The sequence below is a fragment of the Vitis vinifera genome, chromosome 13 (genome assembly GCF_030704535.1).
Source record: "Vitis vinifera cultivar Pinot Noir 40024 chromosome 13, ASM3070453v1".
NCBI classification, from domain to species: Eukaryota; Viridiplantae; Streptophyta; class Magnoliopsida; order Vitales; family Vitaceae; genus Vitis; species Vitis vinifera.
The window spans coordinates 26305593-26322893 of NC_081817.1; the positions used below are offsets into that span (position 1 = coordinate 26305593).

Below are 17301 nucleotides of genomic sequence, written 5' to 3' on the forward strand. Positions count from 1 at the left end.
TATATATATTTTTCATATTACAACTTATGAGAAAATAATTTTCTTTTAATATTTTTAAATATTTCCTTAATACTTACTAGGAACCAAACATGACCTTAGTTTATTGAAGTCATAGAAAAATAACAAAAGAAAAAGCATAAATATACTAATTCAATTCAATAAATACTTTCTCTTTCTATTCTCTAATTGCATTAAAAAATTTATATGTTTTTAAACAATCTCATTAAATGAGAATTTTGAAGAAATTTTTTTTTTAGATCTAAAGTTTTCTTTTTCTTCTTATTTCTTTTCCCTTTTTTTTTTCTTTTTTTTGAAAAGCAAAAAACTTTTTCTTTTCTTTTCAAATCTATGTTAGATGCAATACAAATTTTCAGAACAATTCCAATCAAATTGTCCATATTTTGGATATTTGATATTCCTTGTTCTTGGTGGAATACTAAAAAATTTTGAAAAGCAAAACTTGGTTGCCGTCCAGTTGTTTGTCACAAATATTATAAGAATTAGAATCTTGGGGGTCTCGCTGATGGTAGTCTCGTAGTTGTTTCCAATTTCAAAATCACTTGTTTTGTAGGCACATTATTTTCTTCACAAATATTATAAGCATTTTTTTGGCATTTGCTTTGGACGTCAAGTTTTGACAAACTTCCTGAAATACCCTCCTCTGTTTTCTCATTCTACCATACAGTAAGCATGAGCTTGAGAATGGACAAGGGTAAAACAGTATTTAAAGCTGGATGAATTCTTCATCCTTTTCCCTACTTCATGTCTGTACACAAGCAGAGGCTTTTCCCACAAAAGCTTCATTTCTCGTGCTGGTTGTATTTCTCTGTGAGTCTTTGATTCCTTCATTTCGGAAGAAAAGATGGTTGTGGTGGAGGCGTTTCTGTCTTCCTTGTTTAAGGTGGTGCTGGACAAGCTGGTGGCTACCCCTTTGTTAGATTATGCACGCCGGATCAAAGTAGACCCAGCAGTGCTCCAGGAGTGGAGGAACACTTTGTTGCATCTCCAAGCAATGCTGCATGATGCTGAGCAGAGGCAGATTCGGGAGGAAGCGGTGAAGAGGTGGGTGGACGATCTCAAAGCTTTAGCTTACGACATCGAAGATGTCCTGGACGAGTTTGACATGGAGGCTAAGCGATGCAGTTGGGTACAAGGGCCCCAAACCAGCACCAGCAAGGTACGGAAGCTTATCCCCTCTTTTCATCCTAGCGGTGTGATTTTCAATAAGAAGATTGGTCAAATGATCAAGATAATCACCCGGGAATTAGATGCGATTGTAAAAAGAAAGTCTGATCTCCATCTGACAGAGAGTGTTGGAGGGGAATCATCAGTGACTGAACAAAGGTTGACTACTTCTTTGATAGATAAGGCTGAGTTTTATGGCAGGGATGGTGATAAGGAGAAGATCATGGAATTGTTGCTATCTGATGAAATAGCTACTGCTGATAAGGTTCAGGTGATTCCGATTGTTGGTATGGGTGGGGTTGGAAAAACAACCATCGCTCAAATGATCTATAACGACGAGAGGGTTGGGGACAATTTCGATATCAGAGTTTGGGTGTGTGTATCTGATCAGTTTGATTTGGTAGGAATAACGAAAGCAATTTTGGAGTCGGTCTCTGGGCATTCATCTTATATTTCTAATACCCTGCAATCACTACAAGATAGTTTGCAGGAAAAGTTGAATGGAAAAAGGTTTTTCCTTGTTTTGGATGATATATGGAATGAGGACCCCAATAGCTGGAGTACCTTACAAGCTCCTTTTAGAAATGGAGCACAAGGCAGTGTGGTAATGGTAACAACTCGTCTTGAAGATGTTGCATCTATCATGCGCACCACCTCTTCCCATCATCTTAGTAAACTCTCTGATGAAGATTGTTGGTCACTATTTGCACGCATTGCCTTCGAAAACATAACTCCAGATGCCCGCCAAAACTTGGAACCTATTGGTAGGAAAATAATAAAGAAATGTGACGGTTTGCCTTTGGCTGCAAATACATTGGCAGGTCTGTTGCGCTGTAAACAAGATGAGAAGACTTGGAAGGATATGCTGAACAGCGAAATATGGGATTTACGAACAGAACAAAGTAGAATTCTTCCGGCTCTACACTTGAGTTACCATTACCTCCCTACAAAAGTGAAGCAGTGCTTTGCATATTGTTCCATCTTTCCAAAGGATTATGAATTTCAAAAGGAGGAGTTAATTTTGTTGTGGGTGGCGCAAGGTTTAGTGGGTAGCTTGAAAGGAGGGGAGATGATGGAAGATGTTGGTGAAATATGTTTTCAGAACCTATTATCAAGGTCATTCTTTCAACAATCCGGTCATAATAAGTCGATGTTTGTGATGCATGATTTGATTCACGATTTGGCTCAATTTGTATCTGGAGAATTTTGTTTCAGATTGGAAATGGGACAGCAAAAAAATGTTTCAAAGAATGCTCAACATTTGTCATACGATCGTGAAAAATTTGAAATCTCCAAGAAATTTGATCCCCTTCATGACATTGATAAATTACGGACCTTCCTACCATTAAGTAAGCCTGGTTATGAATTACATTGCTACTTAAGTGATAAAGTCCTACACGATGTATTGCCGAAATTCAGATGTATGCGGGTTTTATCCTTAGCTTGCTATAAGGTCACTTATTTGCCCGATTCATTTGGAAATTTGAAACATTTGCGGTATTTGAACCTTTCCAACACTGAAATTCGGAAGTTACCTAAATCAATAGGTATGCTTTTGAATTTGCAATCATTGATTTTGTCAAAATGTCATTGGCTTACCGAGTTACCGGCCGAGATTGGAAAGCTCATCAACTTGCGTCATTTGGATATTTCTAAAACAAAAATAGAAGGGATGCCAATGGGAATCAATGGATTAAAAGATCTTCGAATGTTGACTACTTTTGTTGTTGGCAAGCATGGTGGTGCAAGACTCGGGGAGTTACGAGATCTTGCACACCTGCAAGGAGCACTCTCCATTTTAAACTTGCAGAATGTGGAGAATGCTACAGAAGTTAATTTGATGAAAAAGGAAGACCTTGATGACTTAGTGTTTGCATGGGATCCAAATGCGATTGTTGGTGACTTGGAGATTCAAACCAAAGTTCTCGAAAAGCTTCAGCCTCATAACAAGGTGAAAAGGCTCAGCATTGAATGCTTCTATGGCATAAAATTTCCAAAATGGTTAGAAGATCCTTCGTTCATGAATTTAGTTTTCTTACAACTTAGAGATTGTAAAAATTGCTTGTCTTTGCCGCCACTTGGGCAGTTACAGTCTCTCAAGGATCTCTGTATTGTGAAGATGGCTGATGTGCGAAAGGTAGGTGTAGAGTTGTATGGGAATAGCTATTGTAGTTCAACTTCAATTAAGCCATTTGGATCCCTAGAGATTCTGAGGTTTGAAGAGATGTTAGAGTGGGAGGAATGGGTTTGTCGTGAAATTGAATTCCCTTGTTTGAAGGAGCTTTATATCAAGAAATGTCCAAAGCTGAAAAAGGATTTACCCAAACACCTTCCTAAATTAACAAAACTTGAGATTAGTGAATGCGAGCAGCTGGTGTGTTGTCTTCCAATGGCTCCCTCCATTCGTGAATTGATGTTGGTGGAATGTGATGATGTGATGGTTAGGAGTGCGGGCAGTCTCACCTCATTGGCTTCCTTGTATATAAGCAATGTCTGTAAAATACATGAATTAGGACAACTGAATTCTCTTGTAAAGTTGTTTGTGTGTCGTTGTCCCAAGCTAAAGGAAATTCCACCCATTCTTCACAGCCTTACCTCTCTTAAAAACTTGAACATCCAGCAATGTGAGAGTCTTGCATCTTTTCCGGAGATGGCGCTGCCACCCATGCTTGAATGGCTTCGAATTGATTCCTGTCCCATTCTGGAGTCCCTACCAGAGGGAATTGATTCATTGAAGACACTTTTAATCTACAAGTGTAAGAAATTGGAGTTAGCACTCCAGGAGGATATGCCGCACAACCACTACGCTTCCCTTACCAACTTAACTATATGGAGTACTGGTGATTCTTTCACGTCCTTTCCATTAGCCTCCTTCACAAAGCTTGAGTATCTTCGTATCATGAATTGTGGAAATCTGGAGTCCCTTTACATTCCAGATGGACTTCACCACGTGGATCTCACATCTCTCCAGAAATTAAGCATCAATAATTGCCCTAATCTGGTATCTTTTCCACGAGGAGGATTGCCCACTCCCAATTTAAGAATGCTTCGGATACGTGACTGCGAGAAGCTCAAGTCACTGCCCCAAGGGATGCACACCCTCCTTACATCCCTTCAATATTTGTGGATAGATGATTGTCCAGAAATTGATTCATTTCCAGAAGGGGGTTTGCCCACTAATTTATCTTTCCTTGACATCGAGAATTGCAACAAACTCTTGGCTTGTCGGATGGAGTGGGGCTTGCAAACGCTTCCCTTTCTTAGAACGTTGGGGATTCAAGGATATGAGAAAGAAAGATTTCCCGAGGAGCGATTTTTGCCCTCCACTCTCACCGCCCTTCTAATTAGGGGTTTTCCAAATCTGAAATCCCTGGACAATAAGGGGCTTCAGCACCTCACCTCTCTTGAAACTCTGCTGATTCGGAAATGCGGAAACCTCAAGTCCTTCCCAAAACAAGGGCTGCCCTCCTCCCTTTCAGGTCTTTATATTAAAGAGTGTCCTCTGCTGAAGAAACGGTGCCAAAGGAATAAAGGGAAAGAATGGCCCAACATTTCTCACATCCCCTGCATAGTGTTCGATAGACAGACGACAAATGAGGAGGTGATCTTATCATGAGGCCCTTCCATCGAAGCTCTTGCTCTCCTCTGCATTTATTGGCCCAGGTACTTTATGCTTTGTGTTTTATTTTCATTTACCAATTCCCCGTGAGTCAGCAAGTTTATAACTACTCTAGCATCCAGACTGTGCTACCTAATGGTGCTAATATTTTAAGACTTTATTTTTTTCCTTTTATATAATTCTTTTATTTTTGAGACATCAAGTGGGGTCCAGTAGAGAGTCTAGATATAATTTGTGGGGGTATCACTCAAATAAAGAATAAAGGCAAAGCACCACTTAGATGTAGTTTGGATATAATTTTATATTCTCTATTTTTATAATTTTGCTTTTCTTTTTTCATTTTTTTTGTTATCAAAATTTTTTTTTAAAAAAAAATTAAAAATAGTTACCAAATGATTTCCAAAGTCACTTTCAAATTATTAATCTTGAAAAAAAATACAACTAACTATATCATTAATTTGTTATATTGTTTTTTCATTTTTAATCAGGAAATATTATATTTGATGTTTATTAGCCTCTTGCTTTTACTTGGTGTGTTTCATTAAAATTGTTACTTTAAAAGACAACACTCTTATGCATAGAAGTTGTTTGTTCAAAAAACAATTTTAAGAGAACTTCTTTTTCTGTTAAGTTTAGATAATTTTTACTAAAGATAAACAACTTCAAAAGGCAACTTTAATATAAATTCATTTTTTAATTTCAATGTGCGTCTAATATGAAATTGTGGAAATTATTTTTTTAAGTGACAACTTCCAACATGACCAAAACTGTTGTAAATTCCTTAATATTTTTAATATGGAAAGTGTTTTTTTCAAAAGTCATCTTTAGTATAAATTTGTAATTCTTTCAATATGGAAAGTGTTTTTTCAAACGACACTTTTATTATAAATTCAGTTATTTTTAATATGTGCCTAATATAAAAATTGTGAAATGTGTTTTTTTAAGGGATAACTTCCAGCATTGTCAAAATTGTTGTGAATTCTTAATAGTTTTAATATGAAAAATGTTTTTTCAAAAAACACCTTTAATATAATTTTTTTTTAAAATAAGTGACCGATATGAAAATTGTGGAAGATATATCTTCAATAGACAACTTTCAATATGACATAAAATGCCGTAAAATTTGAAATATTTTTTAATTTGTTGTATTTTAAAATTTTAATTTTAAATTGATTGTACTTTTATCAAAAATCCGTATTATGAGGTAAACACGTACATTAAAAAAAGGGGCATTAGATATGTGAGCCTGTTGATTTTCGTGTGATTTTGATGGACAATGCTTAATATCTTTTAAAAGAAGTTTAGGTGATTCCACATCAAGCTTAAGTCATTGAAATGGGATAAGGCAAACCCCATTAAGTATGTTCTCCTTTGAGCCCAAAAATCAATATACTTATGATTCATAAGACGACCACAAGCCCTGATATACTTACTTTGAAATCATATAATTTTGTGAAAATTGTATCAATATATATATATTTACTACTTTCTTATTGTGAATTCTCTACAATAATAGTCATTTTTTTGGAAAGTTTAGTGTCATATGTGAATATAGGTGTTAATAAACTCAAACAACTATTAGTTTAGTTTAGTGACTAGGTGAGATAATTGTCCAGAAATTGATTCATTTCTAGAAGGGGGTTTGCCCACTAATTTATCTGAGCTTCACATCAGGAATGGCAACAAACTCGTGGCCAATCGGATGGAGTGGGGCTTGCAAACGCTTCCCTTTCTTAGAACGTTGGGGATTGAGGGATGTGAGAAAGAAAGATTTCCCGAGGAGCGATTTCTGCCCTCCACTCTCACCTCCCTTCAAATTAGGGGTTTTCCAAATCTGAAATTCCTGGACAATAAGGGGCTTCAGCACCTCACCTCTCTTGAAACTCTGGAGATTTGGAAATGTGGAAACCTCAAGTCCTTCCCCAAACAGGGGCTGCCCCCCTCCCTTTCTCATCTTGATATTGATGAATGTCCTCTGCTGAGGAAACGATGCCAAAGGGATAAAGGGAAAGAATGGCTCAAGATTTCTCACATCCCCTGCATAACATACGATTAGGAAGATGAGGTGATTTTATCACGAAGGCCTTCGATCCAAGCTCTTGCTCTTCTCTGCGTTTATTAGCCCAGGTACTTTCTGCTTTGTGTTCCATATTTTCATTCCCATATATAACTATGCTTTGTTATATTATTTTATTTTTCCTGTTTAATCAAGAAACATTATATTTGGCTCTGTGAATATCTTGTAGGTTTAGTTTTCAATTAAGAATTGCATACGAATGTAAAAGCTCCTTCCTCTTGTGATTTCGAATTTCTTTTCCACTACCACAACATATCATTTAAAAAAAAATTTCCTGTTGTTGCTACATTTTTTGTTTTATTTATTTATTTATTTAATGCTTTTTACTTGAAATTTCATTTTTCATGAGCTAATGGTAAGTGCAAATTTTTGGGATGGGCTCAACAAAGAGGCCTCAAGAACAGTTCTACCCATTGAATTTGTTTCACCAATGCTATTGGAGTAGATCTTGTTGCTCATTTAATAATGTATGTATGGATTAAAATTTTCTTTCTCAAATAGCTTAAGTTTTAGGGAAAGAAATTAGAGAGGAAAATGTGAAAAAAAAACTAAATTGTTTAGTAATGCACTTTGCAAAAAAATGATTTTCTTTTTCATATTTTCCATGATAAAGCAAATGTGAGAAAATTATTTTCCTTATTTTTCTTTAGTACTTTTTAGCAACCAAATATAGCCTAATTTTTTTTCCTATGAAGAAATTTTAGGAGGTAAACACACTAAAAAAAGGGCATTAGGCATGAGAGTTTGTTGATTTCCATGTGCGACTTTGACGGAAAAAACTTAATATCTATTAACGGAAGTTTAAGTCATTCCACATGAAGCATAAGTCATTGAAATGGGATAAAGTAAAACCTTAGTAAATATGTTCTCCTTTGAGCCCAAAAATCAACTATACCTATGATTCATAAGACGACCACAAGCCCAATATACCTACTTTGAAATCATATAATTTTGTGAAAATTGTACCAATATGTATATCTACAGCTTTCTTATTGTAAACTCTCTACAGTAACAACCATTTTTTGAGTAGTTTTGTATTATGTGTGAATATAAGTGTTAATAAACTCAAACAACTATTATGTGTGAAATCATATAAGTCATTCCTTGGTTATAGTTTGTTGGGATATTGGTTTTCAAATTGCTTGTGTACACAACTAACCTTTTTCTAATTCTACATATGCTCACATATGTAAATATCACAATTCATTGCAAAACTATTCATGTCATGAAGAATTTTGGATGCAGGAACTATCATCTTATTGATGGAGGAAGGTTGTCCACCAGAATTGTCAGTTTACTTGATTCACTACTTGGTTTTTGCAAGCACATCAAAATGTAGGGAACAAATGGAAAAATCTACGTGGTAAAGCCCATGCAGACAAATCATTTCTTCCCAGACATTACAATTTAGATTCTTCAGATATGTCAAAGGATTCAACAAATGTATTCATATATTCTAATTAGGTACCATTCTTCTTCTATCGTTCTACTTTTTGAAGGTGTAATTTATTTTCTTTAGCAATAATTCACATTATGAGATAATTTCTACCTTGCAAAGAATCGATTTGACTCCCCAATGTTAATACATGATGTTTAACTAAGACAACATCAAATTTGATTGATGATGATGTTTGCTTTCAACAATGCTTGAAATTTGCTAGGATAGCCTAAGGTGACTCAACATGGAGTTTAAGATCATAGAAATGGGATAAGGCAAGGCCTTGAGAAACATAAACAAAACATGATGACTGAAATTTTTTATGGATTTTGCAAAATTTTTATGATTACCATTTTCTTTGTTACTTTAGACTTTGTTCTCAACAAGTATTTGTAGGTTTTATGGTGTGACCTTTTAACAAACTTCACATTTTTGAAACAGCTATGCGTCTAAAGCATCCGACTAATATCATTTGTAGAGAAAGATTGTGCACTTTTTGATATCTGCATGTATGATGCCACAAAGGGAGCAAAATTTTCCTACTCGATGAAGGACATGTGGGCATATCATCCATAAGAGAATGTTTTGAAAAAGTTCAGATAGAATGGAGTGTTTTGGAAAATGTATTAGCAGCTGCAAGGTACCTTGCCCTCAATTAGGTATATATTCTATTTTCTGAAAAATTCTATACTTTGCCTTGTAGTAAGAATTCACATACAATGAGTTTTAATAAGAGATAACTAATGTTTTTACTAGGAATGATGACCACACCTGAATGTGGATTCAAATTCTCTGAATCTCATAATGTGAGGACAACATCTAGTTTGTTGTTGTTCTTGTCAAGAGATTGTTTTTCACTGCTCAAGATTTCAATCTTAGGCATTTCTGATCACTGCTACCAGTCTAGAATCCTGAAGGCAATGTCATTGCATTGATTCCATGATCTTGCTCCAAACAAAAGTTTAGTACTCTGCTTAAGGATTGCCATTGCGGCTGCTCCATTCCTTGAAAGGTATGTTTATGTAAACAAAAGCACTGTCCATTTGTTTTTTTAGACTTAATAATTATGTAAAAGGCTAAACTATTGTGTTATATCCAACCAAAAATGATGAACTGTTAGAATCATCATGAAAAAAGCAGAGGATCCTTTTGGTTACGCATTCAACACATATTTTTGCTTATATTTTTCAAATTTCCAATCATTGAGTATAAGCTAATGAATCAAAGAACAAGTAAAAAAGTTCTTGTTGTTGAGATTCTAAGTGAATAGAAATGGTTCATGTGCTTGATGAACTAAAGGAAGTTCTTGCATCTAGGTCTGGGTTAAACCATCAAAAATATAGTTGCAAAGCCTACTGTATATTTCACAAACTATTTATGGAATAAAACATTTTCAATTTCACATTATGATACCTGATTAGACAACTTTGAGAAATGATAGGTTGCTCGGTCTTTTTTAAAGTATGGTACAGAGGTTAATCAAATGCATTTTGTTCCATTGTTGTCTGCATTTGATGTTCAAGGTATCTATGATAGTGTTCTCTGTTATTATGCATTTTGCCATCTCTTGTCTCAATAGAATCACTTCTTCCATTTCAATAACAACACTTAGATTGCTTTACATTCCAAATATTTTAAATCATCCTCGCTTGTGTTACATTTATCAGTTTCTCTTTGAAATTGTTTTTAAACTCTTAGTATGAAATTAAGATTAATATAAACTCCAAAATTGAATAGCTCTGTTTAACTTTAATGAAGTATTCGACTAAGTACTGCTGGATAAAGAAGATTTAATTGTTACATCAATTTCTTCTATAGGTGTTAGCTGTTTAAACATGTCTCCTACTTCATGTTATTCTGCTTCTACGTTGGGCATCATTGAAGCATTTTAAAAAGGGTACTGTACTTGTACCTGCATAACTGCCATAAGAGGGATATTTGAAGGAGACACCATTGGAGCATGTCAAGGTGCATTCTACTGATGTCAACCATAAATGACAGGTCCTAAACATTGGGAATTTCAATGCAATAAAAAGGTACGAAAATTGGATAGCTTCTATGCCTTTCACAAATGCACTTTTATACTAAATCCTGTCTAAGAGAGGAAATTAAATCAATCCCTGCCCTACAATTTAGTTTTGAGTTTTTTGTTTTTTGATTTTTGGAAACATGTGGATGCATTTACACATGCCTGATCTCAGGATGGAGATTCTGATCAAGATTTTCTGGTTAGACTATAATGTGGAATCATGAGGACATGGAATTAAATAGAGACAATAAGCAATTAATCCACTTTCCCATTCTTCTCTCTTCAATAGGTCTTGGACATGCCATTCTGTATAGGAAGAGCTTAATCAGGTATGCAGACTGATTCTCCTCTTGGTTATTAGATTTAGTAGCTTGAATTCAAGTATTCAAACCTATTCCTGCCATCTTCTTATACTCTTCTGTTTCCCTAAATCATTTGTAAGTAATTTTTATAATATTTTATTTATTGAATCTATGTTTGGAAAAACTTCTTAAATGCTAAAAACAAGATTTGAAGGTCAAATTCAACTTTTGATGACATTTGATAGAATTATTAAACTAGACCTTACACTTTCTCAGTATAATTTACCTAAAAATACAAACATCTTTATTTTTCCTTTAATAAAAGTTCAATTAAATCTTTTACACCCTCATATTTAATAAAAGTATTAAAATTATAATCATCAAACATAATATCTACTTTTGCTGAATGCTTTGAATTTAATAATATGGGAATGACTATCCTACATCATTTGTTTGGTTATTGAGGATTACAGTCTATAAAAATTCAGTCTACATTGTTTTAGTGAAGTACTGTAAGTTTGTATTATGTGGTTACCCTTAGACCTAGATTCCCATTCATGCTATGAAGTGTTTGGAAGAGGTATTTATGTTGCATAAGCACGATCAAAATGTCTCTTTCACTTTCACTATCAAAATATCATTTTCTTTTAGGTATGTCTTCTACTTTCTGAAAAAATATTTTGTTTTGTCTTATACTGAGAATTCACACAATGAATTTCAATCGGAGATAACCTTATTTGTATCCTATTTCAAGGAATGTCCTCCTTATCTATATCCTATTTCTAGGAATGTCACACCTATATGGTGGATTCAAATGATTTGAACCGCATAACGTGAAGACAACTTGTCTTATGCTATTGTTGGTGTTTTGACCACTGAAGATTGCCATCCTAAGAGTTTTAGTCGCTGCTAGCAGTCAAGAATCCTTTAGATAAATGCATGCATTTACATTTATTCCATGATCTTGCTCCAAAGAAAAGTTTTTTACTAATCTACGAAAGGATTGTAATTATGAGTGCTCCATTCTTTGGAAGGTAGCACTACTTGTCAAGAGTTGTAGCTCATGTGATTTGGTGTTCTGTTTATTAATTTACACTTCGGTTGATATAATATTTGGTTGTCACTCATTAATTTGGTTGACATAATCTAGGTAGAAATTCTACCTAGATTTTTTGTTTTGGCATTTCATTTCTATTATTTAGTTTTGAAGATCATATGATGTTACTAGCTTTAATTTGCATTGACCCGCTTTTCTATAAAATGCTTGAGTTTTCTTTACTACTATTAAATACAAGCAATTGTGAAAAACTATAGGTTGTCTCTTTTAAGGTAGAAGAGATTTATTTTGATGTCCTACAACCTATTTTCATTTCTTACTTCTATAAATGTAAACTATATTATTTCTTAATCTTTAATAGTACAAATGAAACATAAATGTTAATATTAGCAAAGCATTCTCCATGTGTTGCACTAGATTCAGTAGTTATGTAAAAGGCTGAAAGATGATGACCTATCCAAGAGAAAATACTGAACTATTAGAATTATCAATATATCTTTGCTTATATTAGGCTGCTCTCTATCTTTAAAGTATGGTTCAGAGGTTATGGTATGCATTATGTTTCACTGGTTTCCATTTTGATGGTCAAGATAATTAGGATAGGGCTGAAACATTGTTTCCCATTATTATGCATTTTGGTAATCTCTTCTCTCAACAAAATTACTTCTTTCATTTCAACAATACTGCTTAGATTCTTTATCAATTTCACTTTTACTTTGAATAGTTTTTTTTCCTGTTAGTTTGTCTGTTTTCCTCCAAATTGGTTTTAGAGTGTTAGCATGAAATTAAAGAGTAACATAAACTCCAATTGAACAAATTTGTTTACCTTCAATGAAGCATTCAACTATTTACTGGTGGATAAAAAATATTTAACTGTTTTATCAGTTTCTTATTCATTTGGCACCATTGTAGCATTTGAAAAAGGTACTTGAACCAAAGTAGCAGCCATTGCAAAGACATTTGATGGAGGCTTCATTGGAGCATGTCAGGATGGTTAATGAGCCTTTCTCAAGTCAACATTAATTGGTAGGTTCTAAACTTTGGAATTTCAACACAATAAAAAGGTACGCAAATTAGATAGTTTTGTGCCTACAGCAGATGCACTTTCACACTAGCACCTTAGTTTTAGAGTTTTTGTCAAATTTGTGGATGTATTTACAATTGCTTGCTCCTAGGATGTTGACCAACAAGATTGCTTGTGGGAAGATGACGTGGAATCACAAATAAGTGAAATGATATGGAAGGGATATGCAATTGATACCCGTCCCTATTCTGCTCACTTGAATGTGACTCAAGTACATCATTATGCATGGTAAGATGTAGAATCAACGACATCCATACTCAGATTACTATTTTGCTATTAATGAGAAGTTTTTTCTGACTCTATCATCAAAATAATCTGTATTATCTCTACCTTCAGTCTTCGGCTAACAGTATTCAGACAGATTTTTGCCACCTTCAACTACGGTCTTCTGTCACCATATAACCATGTGTAAGCAATCCTCCTTTTGATCACTGCAGATGAGTTTATTGTCACTCAAAAATGAAAGTCTTTTTATGATCGAACAGTGGTCGTCAAAATTTGAACAGTCATGCTAACGGTGTAGTTTGTGAATTACAGGTTGATGTTCATCCTAATAACTTAATTCTCATGCCCTAACTTGAAGAAATGATGGACAACCAAGTATGAGAAATGAGGTAATAGTAAATGGAAGATAAAAATTAAAAGAAAAGCTATTAAATTTGGAAAAGCAGAGTATTGCTGTTTGAAGTAGACTGAAATGTGCAAGGATTTGTCATTGATGTAGGTAAGCTATTGAACATGTTATCACAAAAGCAATTTGTTGGAAATTCACTTCAAGGATTGTTCTTTTTATTTAAAACGGTATCAAGTTTTTATTCATGGACAGTGCATTGCAATTCGTCACTTGCATGCTTCTACTGTAACCACTATAGTTTTCCATGTTAATGGAGTTTCATGCTGGCTCCTTGCTACAATGGAACTACAATGTCCTCCATGCACCTTTCATCAGCTCTTAAGGTGGGGAAATTAGATTTTACCTTTGTACTTTTTGAAGCGGGTATTGAAATGTGTTATTGACTATAATAACCTGTTTCTTTTGATTTCATTTTATTATTTTTTAGGTTGTAAATATGGCTCCGTATACGGATGCTTGTGCATATGATGTATGGATCACGCAGTGAGTGGAGAATTGGTTCTCATAGTTGCTGCAAATTTGGTGCAGAATCACAAGCACTCAGACTAACTGGATGACTAGGCATCAGAACAAGCTATTAAGTATTTTTTTTTCTCCATTGAATAGTTGGAATTAAAACATGAACAATTGTGGAAAGAAAGGAACCGTCTTCTTCATTATTGATTCATATATCAACGAAAATGGCAACATTTGCAGCTGTTGGAAACCTACATGTCAACAGTTCTTAGGTCTTTTAATTTTGAATACATGAAACATTTTTCCCAATATATATTGTTCCTTCTATTGCTCCCTAGGAGTGTTTTATGATGAGATATTATGAAGTACTATTTCTATAGTTCAGCATGATAGGGGGCTATTCAGTATCTTCTAGTCATTCAGCTTTACTGATATGATTCCAAATCTTAAGAATTATTGCATTCTGAATAGTAATGATCTTCTTTTAACCATGTTCCATGTCTCTCCTCCCATTTTACTTTTGTAAGTGGTTAGAAATACCTCCATTTTCAGTTTTCATCACTTTATAGTGGATGATTGCCATTGTTTCCTTTGCTTGATGGAATTTTATCTAATATTAGAGCTAATTGTCCGCGTAATCTAAATTAATGGTTAATTAGTTCGGTTGTAAAGTCAGTGGTTAGAACTATTTGCCACTTCATGACTGATCATCGAGTAGAATTGGTGATCCCATTGAGGGTATTGAGGCCTCAAGATCACGAAAATGTAGGGCTTGATTCAAAAAATGATTGTTCTATCCCATTGGGGCTACTTGCTAATTCAATTTAGCAAATTATTTTCATTTATATTTTGCTAATTCAAAAAATGAGGGTATTTGCTACTTCTCGAGCATAAAAATTGGAACTTCCAAATTATTTTCACATTAACACTCGAAAACACATTGAACATAAAATGGTTAATTTGAATGGAGCAGACTCTTTAAGATTCTAGAGAAAAGGACTGAAGAATACTTTTTCATTGAAATTGAAATTTAGTAACAAGAAGGTATCAGGGATCAATCTTGCTTTTCTATTAATCAAGTCATTCACGCGCTTTGTGGACTCCACAATGCCAAGAACTTCCATGCAATCTACCAATTCTGAATCATTATTGTGAATGGTCCAATATAGGGGACCCATATATTGAAATTGATGGATGTATGGGTATGGCAATGCCAATAAAGTCCTCAATTACCCCATGACCCATTTGTTCAACCCATTGTTAACATATGGAAAAGGGAATTTATTAACACATCCACTTAAATTCTTCACAAATTCACTTTTTTCTTTTAAATAGTAAATTTTACAAATGAAAGGGTTAAAATACCTTCTTGGTTAATCTCTCAGCATCTACTCATTCAAAACCCTAACAGAGTTTCATTTCCATTTTTTTGGTCATGACCGTTCATTGCTGCACTGGCAGGTGCTATCGTAGATCATGCCCTAAAGCTTGGAGATGCACCTTGTAACCTTTTTTTTCCTTTTAATTTCAGTGTAAAAAAATTGAGGAAAATGAAGGATAAGAGAAGGAAACTAGGAAAAGATAGGAAATGAGAGAAAAGAAGAAAAGGTTTAGCTTTTGAATGGAGTTTTGAGCAAAAATAATTCATTTTAAAAAACAGTCCATATCCTAGATTTTTGGCCAAAATAATTCCCAATTGGTTTTTTTCAACCACATATGCATCTATGTGGCCTAATTTTTTACCTTTTTTAATGTGACAAAATAGTAGTGGGTAATTTTAGTTTTAATTTTGTTTTAAACAAGTAAAACGGTAGACACCAACTACGGTTTTGACTTAAAGCTTTTTTTTTAAAAAAACAAAATTTTGTTGTTTTAGTTGAAAATGTTTAAATTTATTTTTAGATTTATAAAAATATTTATGGAAGTGTCTTCCAACCTTTTTTGCACTTGATTTTGTGTCTCTTTTGATAGTTCCTTTAATATGATCTTCAATTGAGGAAAGGTATCGGAGGGAGGGATTTCGTTTGCCACAAAAGAAAAGTTACAAACTACTTCTTTGGTGGATGAGACTTAGGTTTATAGTAGAGATGCTAATAACGAGAAGATTATTGATTGCTAATGTTGGATGAAGTAACTATGAATAATAGAGTCTTTGTAATTTCCATTGTTGATTTGTTAGCATGGATGTGATTGGAAAGAACCTTTGCTTAGACCATCTACAATGATGAGAGGGTGGGGAACCATTTTGGTGTGAGAGTTTGGGTTTGTTTGTATGATCAATTTGATGTTATGAGAATAACAAAAGAAATTCTAGAATTCATGATGAAGAGATCCTATGAATTTAAAAACTTAGAATTGTTGATATATTAGGTTATGTGATTAAGAGTTGACAATTTTGTTCCTAATTTTTTTTTTATCATTAGACCTTTTTAAATTGTCTTAGTTTTCATTGAAGATTCAAGACTTAAGGTTGTTGTACAATTAATTGGGATAACATAGGTAACTATAAAAAGATCTGGAAAAGGCAAATTGGAGTGAGTTAAAGTATGGTGTGAATCATATGTTTTAAACTAGAAAAAATGTTTTTAAAAACAACTTTAAAAACTCCTTAGCATCTGATCACTAAAACCTCTCAAGCGCTCAATTGGTGCTTGGAGTGCTTAAGTGCTTGCGTAGAGATTTTAATCTCTACGAATATTTGAATTTCCATATTTTGATTGATTTTATGTTAAAAAATCAAGTTTGAATCCACTAGGTATTTGTATCTTATATAAATTTTTTTTATAACATTTTTAGTAATATATTATGTAAGAAAAATAATATTTTACAGAAACACATATTAAATGCTAGTTTAAGAATCAAAAGATTCTTTAATTCTATAAAGTGATTTTAATAACTTTGTTAATCATACTTACAAGTATTAAGAAGTACTATAATCCCATTGGAATGAATCTCAAACAGGTTTTTATATACCATTCCAATTATTAAATATGTTTCTATTAATCTGTCAAAAAACCTAGATGAATAATATATTAGAATACATTTTATGAGTCTTTCGTCTTTCAAACTCTCAAAAATATCTTATTTAATATGATGAGAATATGGGTCACTCTCTATGTACACCCAATGAAACAAAAAAATAAAAATAAAAACAAAAGAAGTAGGTCGCCTCTTTTTTGGTTATATAATTAATTAATTCATTATCATAGTAATATACAAGTATGATCAGAGACATTAAAGTTAAATTACTAATTTTGGTTTAAACAATTAAAAATTCCTTCTATATCACTTCACCAAGACAAGCATGTGTGAAACTTTAGTTAGAGATATCTCAAGGTAGAGTCGATCTTGAAAAAATTGGCCCCATAACAGCTGGACTGAGTGTGGACAGCAATAAAGCAATTTGGTTGCTTGTTGTGC

At 33.6% G+C, this 17301-nt stretch overlaps 1 protein-coding gene across 14 annotated transcripts; it reads left to right on the forward strand.

The window, feature by feature from the left end:
* The first annotated feature begins 763 nt into the window (after positions 1 to 763).
* LOC100261901 (putative disease resistance protein At3g14460) lies at positions 764 to 14370 on the forward strand. Of its 14 annotated transcripts, none has more exons than XM_059742304.1 (13): positions 764 to 4848; positions 6479 to 6931; positions 8127 to 8345; positions 8761 to 8978; positions 9076 to 9331; positions 10138 to 10355; positions 10521 to 10677; positions 12620 to 12771; positions 12883 to 13019; positions 13128 to 13199; positions 13329 to 13405; positions 13516 to 13748; positions 13853 to 14370. In XM_059742304.1, the coding sequence occupies exon 1, from the start codon at positions 863 to 865 to the stop codon at positions 4799 to 4801; it is 3939 nt and encodes a 1312-aa protein (XP_059598287.1). In that variant the 5' UTR covers positions 764 to 862; the 3' UTR covers positions 4802 to 4848; positions 6479 to 6931; positions 8127 to 8345; positions 8761 to 8978; positions 9076 to 9331; positions 10138 to 10355; positions 10521 to 10677; positions 12620 to 12771; positions 12883 to 13019; positions 13128 to 13199; positions 13329 to 13405; positions 13516 to 13748; positions 13853 to 14370. The 14 variants fall into 14 exon arrangements, with proteins under 14 accessions (XP_059598287.1, XP_059598285.1, XP_059598289.1 ...); XM_059742302.1 differs by having other exon boundaries at positions 12620 to 12733; XM_059742306.1 differs by having other exon boundaries at positions 10638 to 10677.
* Positions 14371 to 17301: the final 2931 nt, after the last annotated feature.

What these genes read in the sequence shown, in the direction of transcription:
- LOC100261901 (XM_019218507.2), top strand. Translation starts at nt 863, where the DNA reads ATGGTTGTGGTGGAGGCGTTTCTGTCTTCCTTGTTTAAGGTGGTGCTG.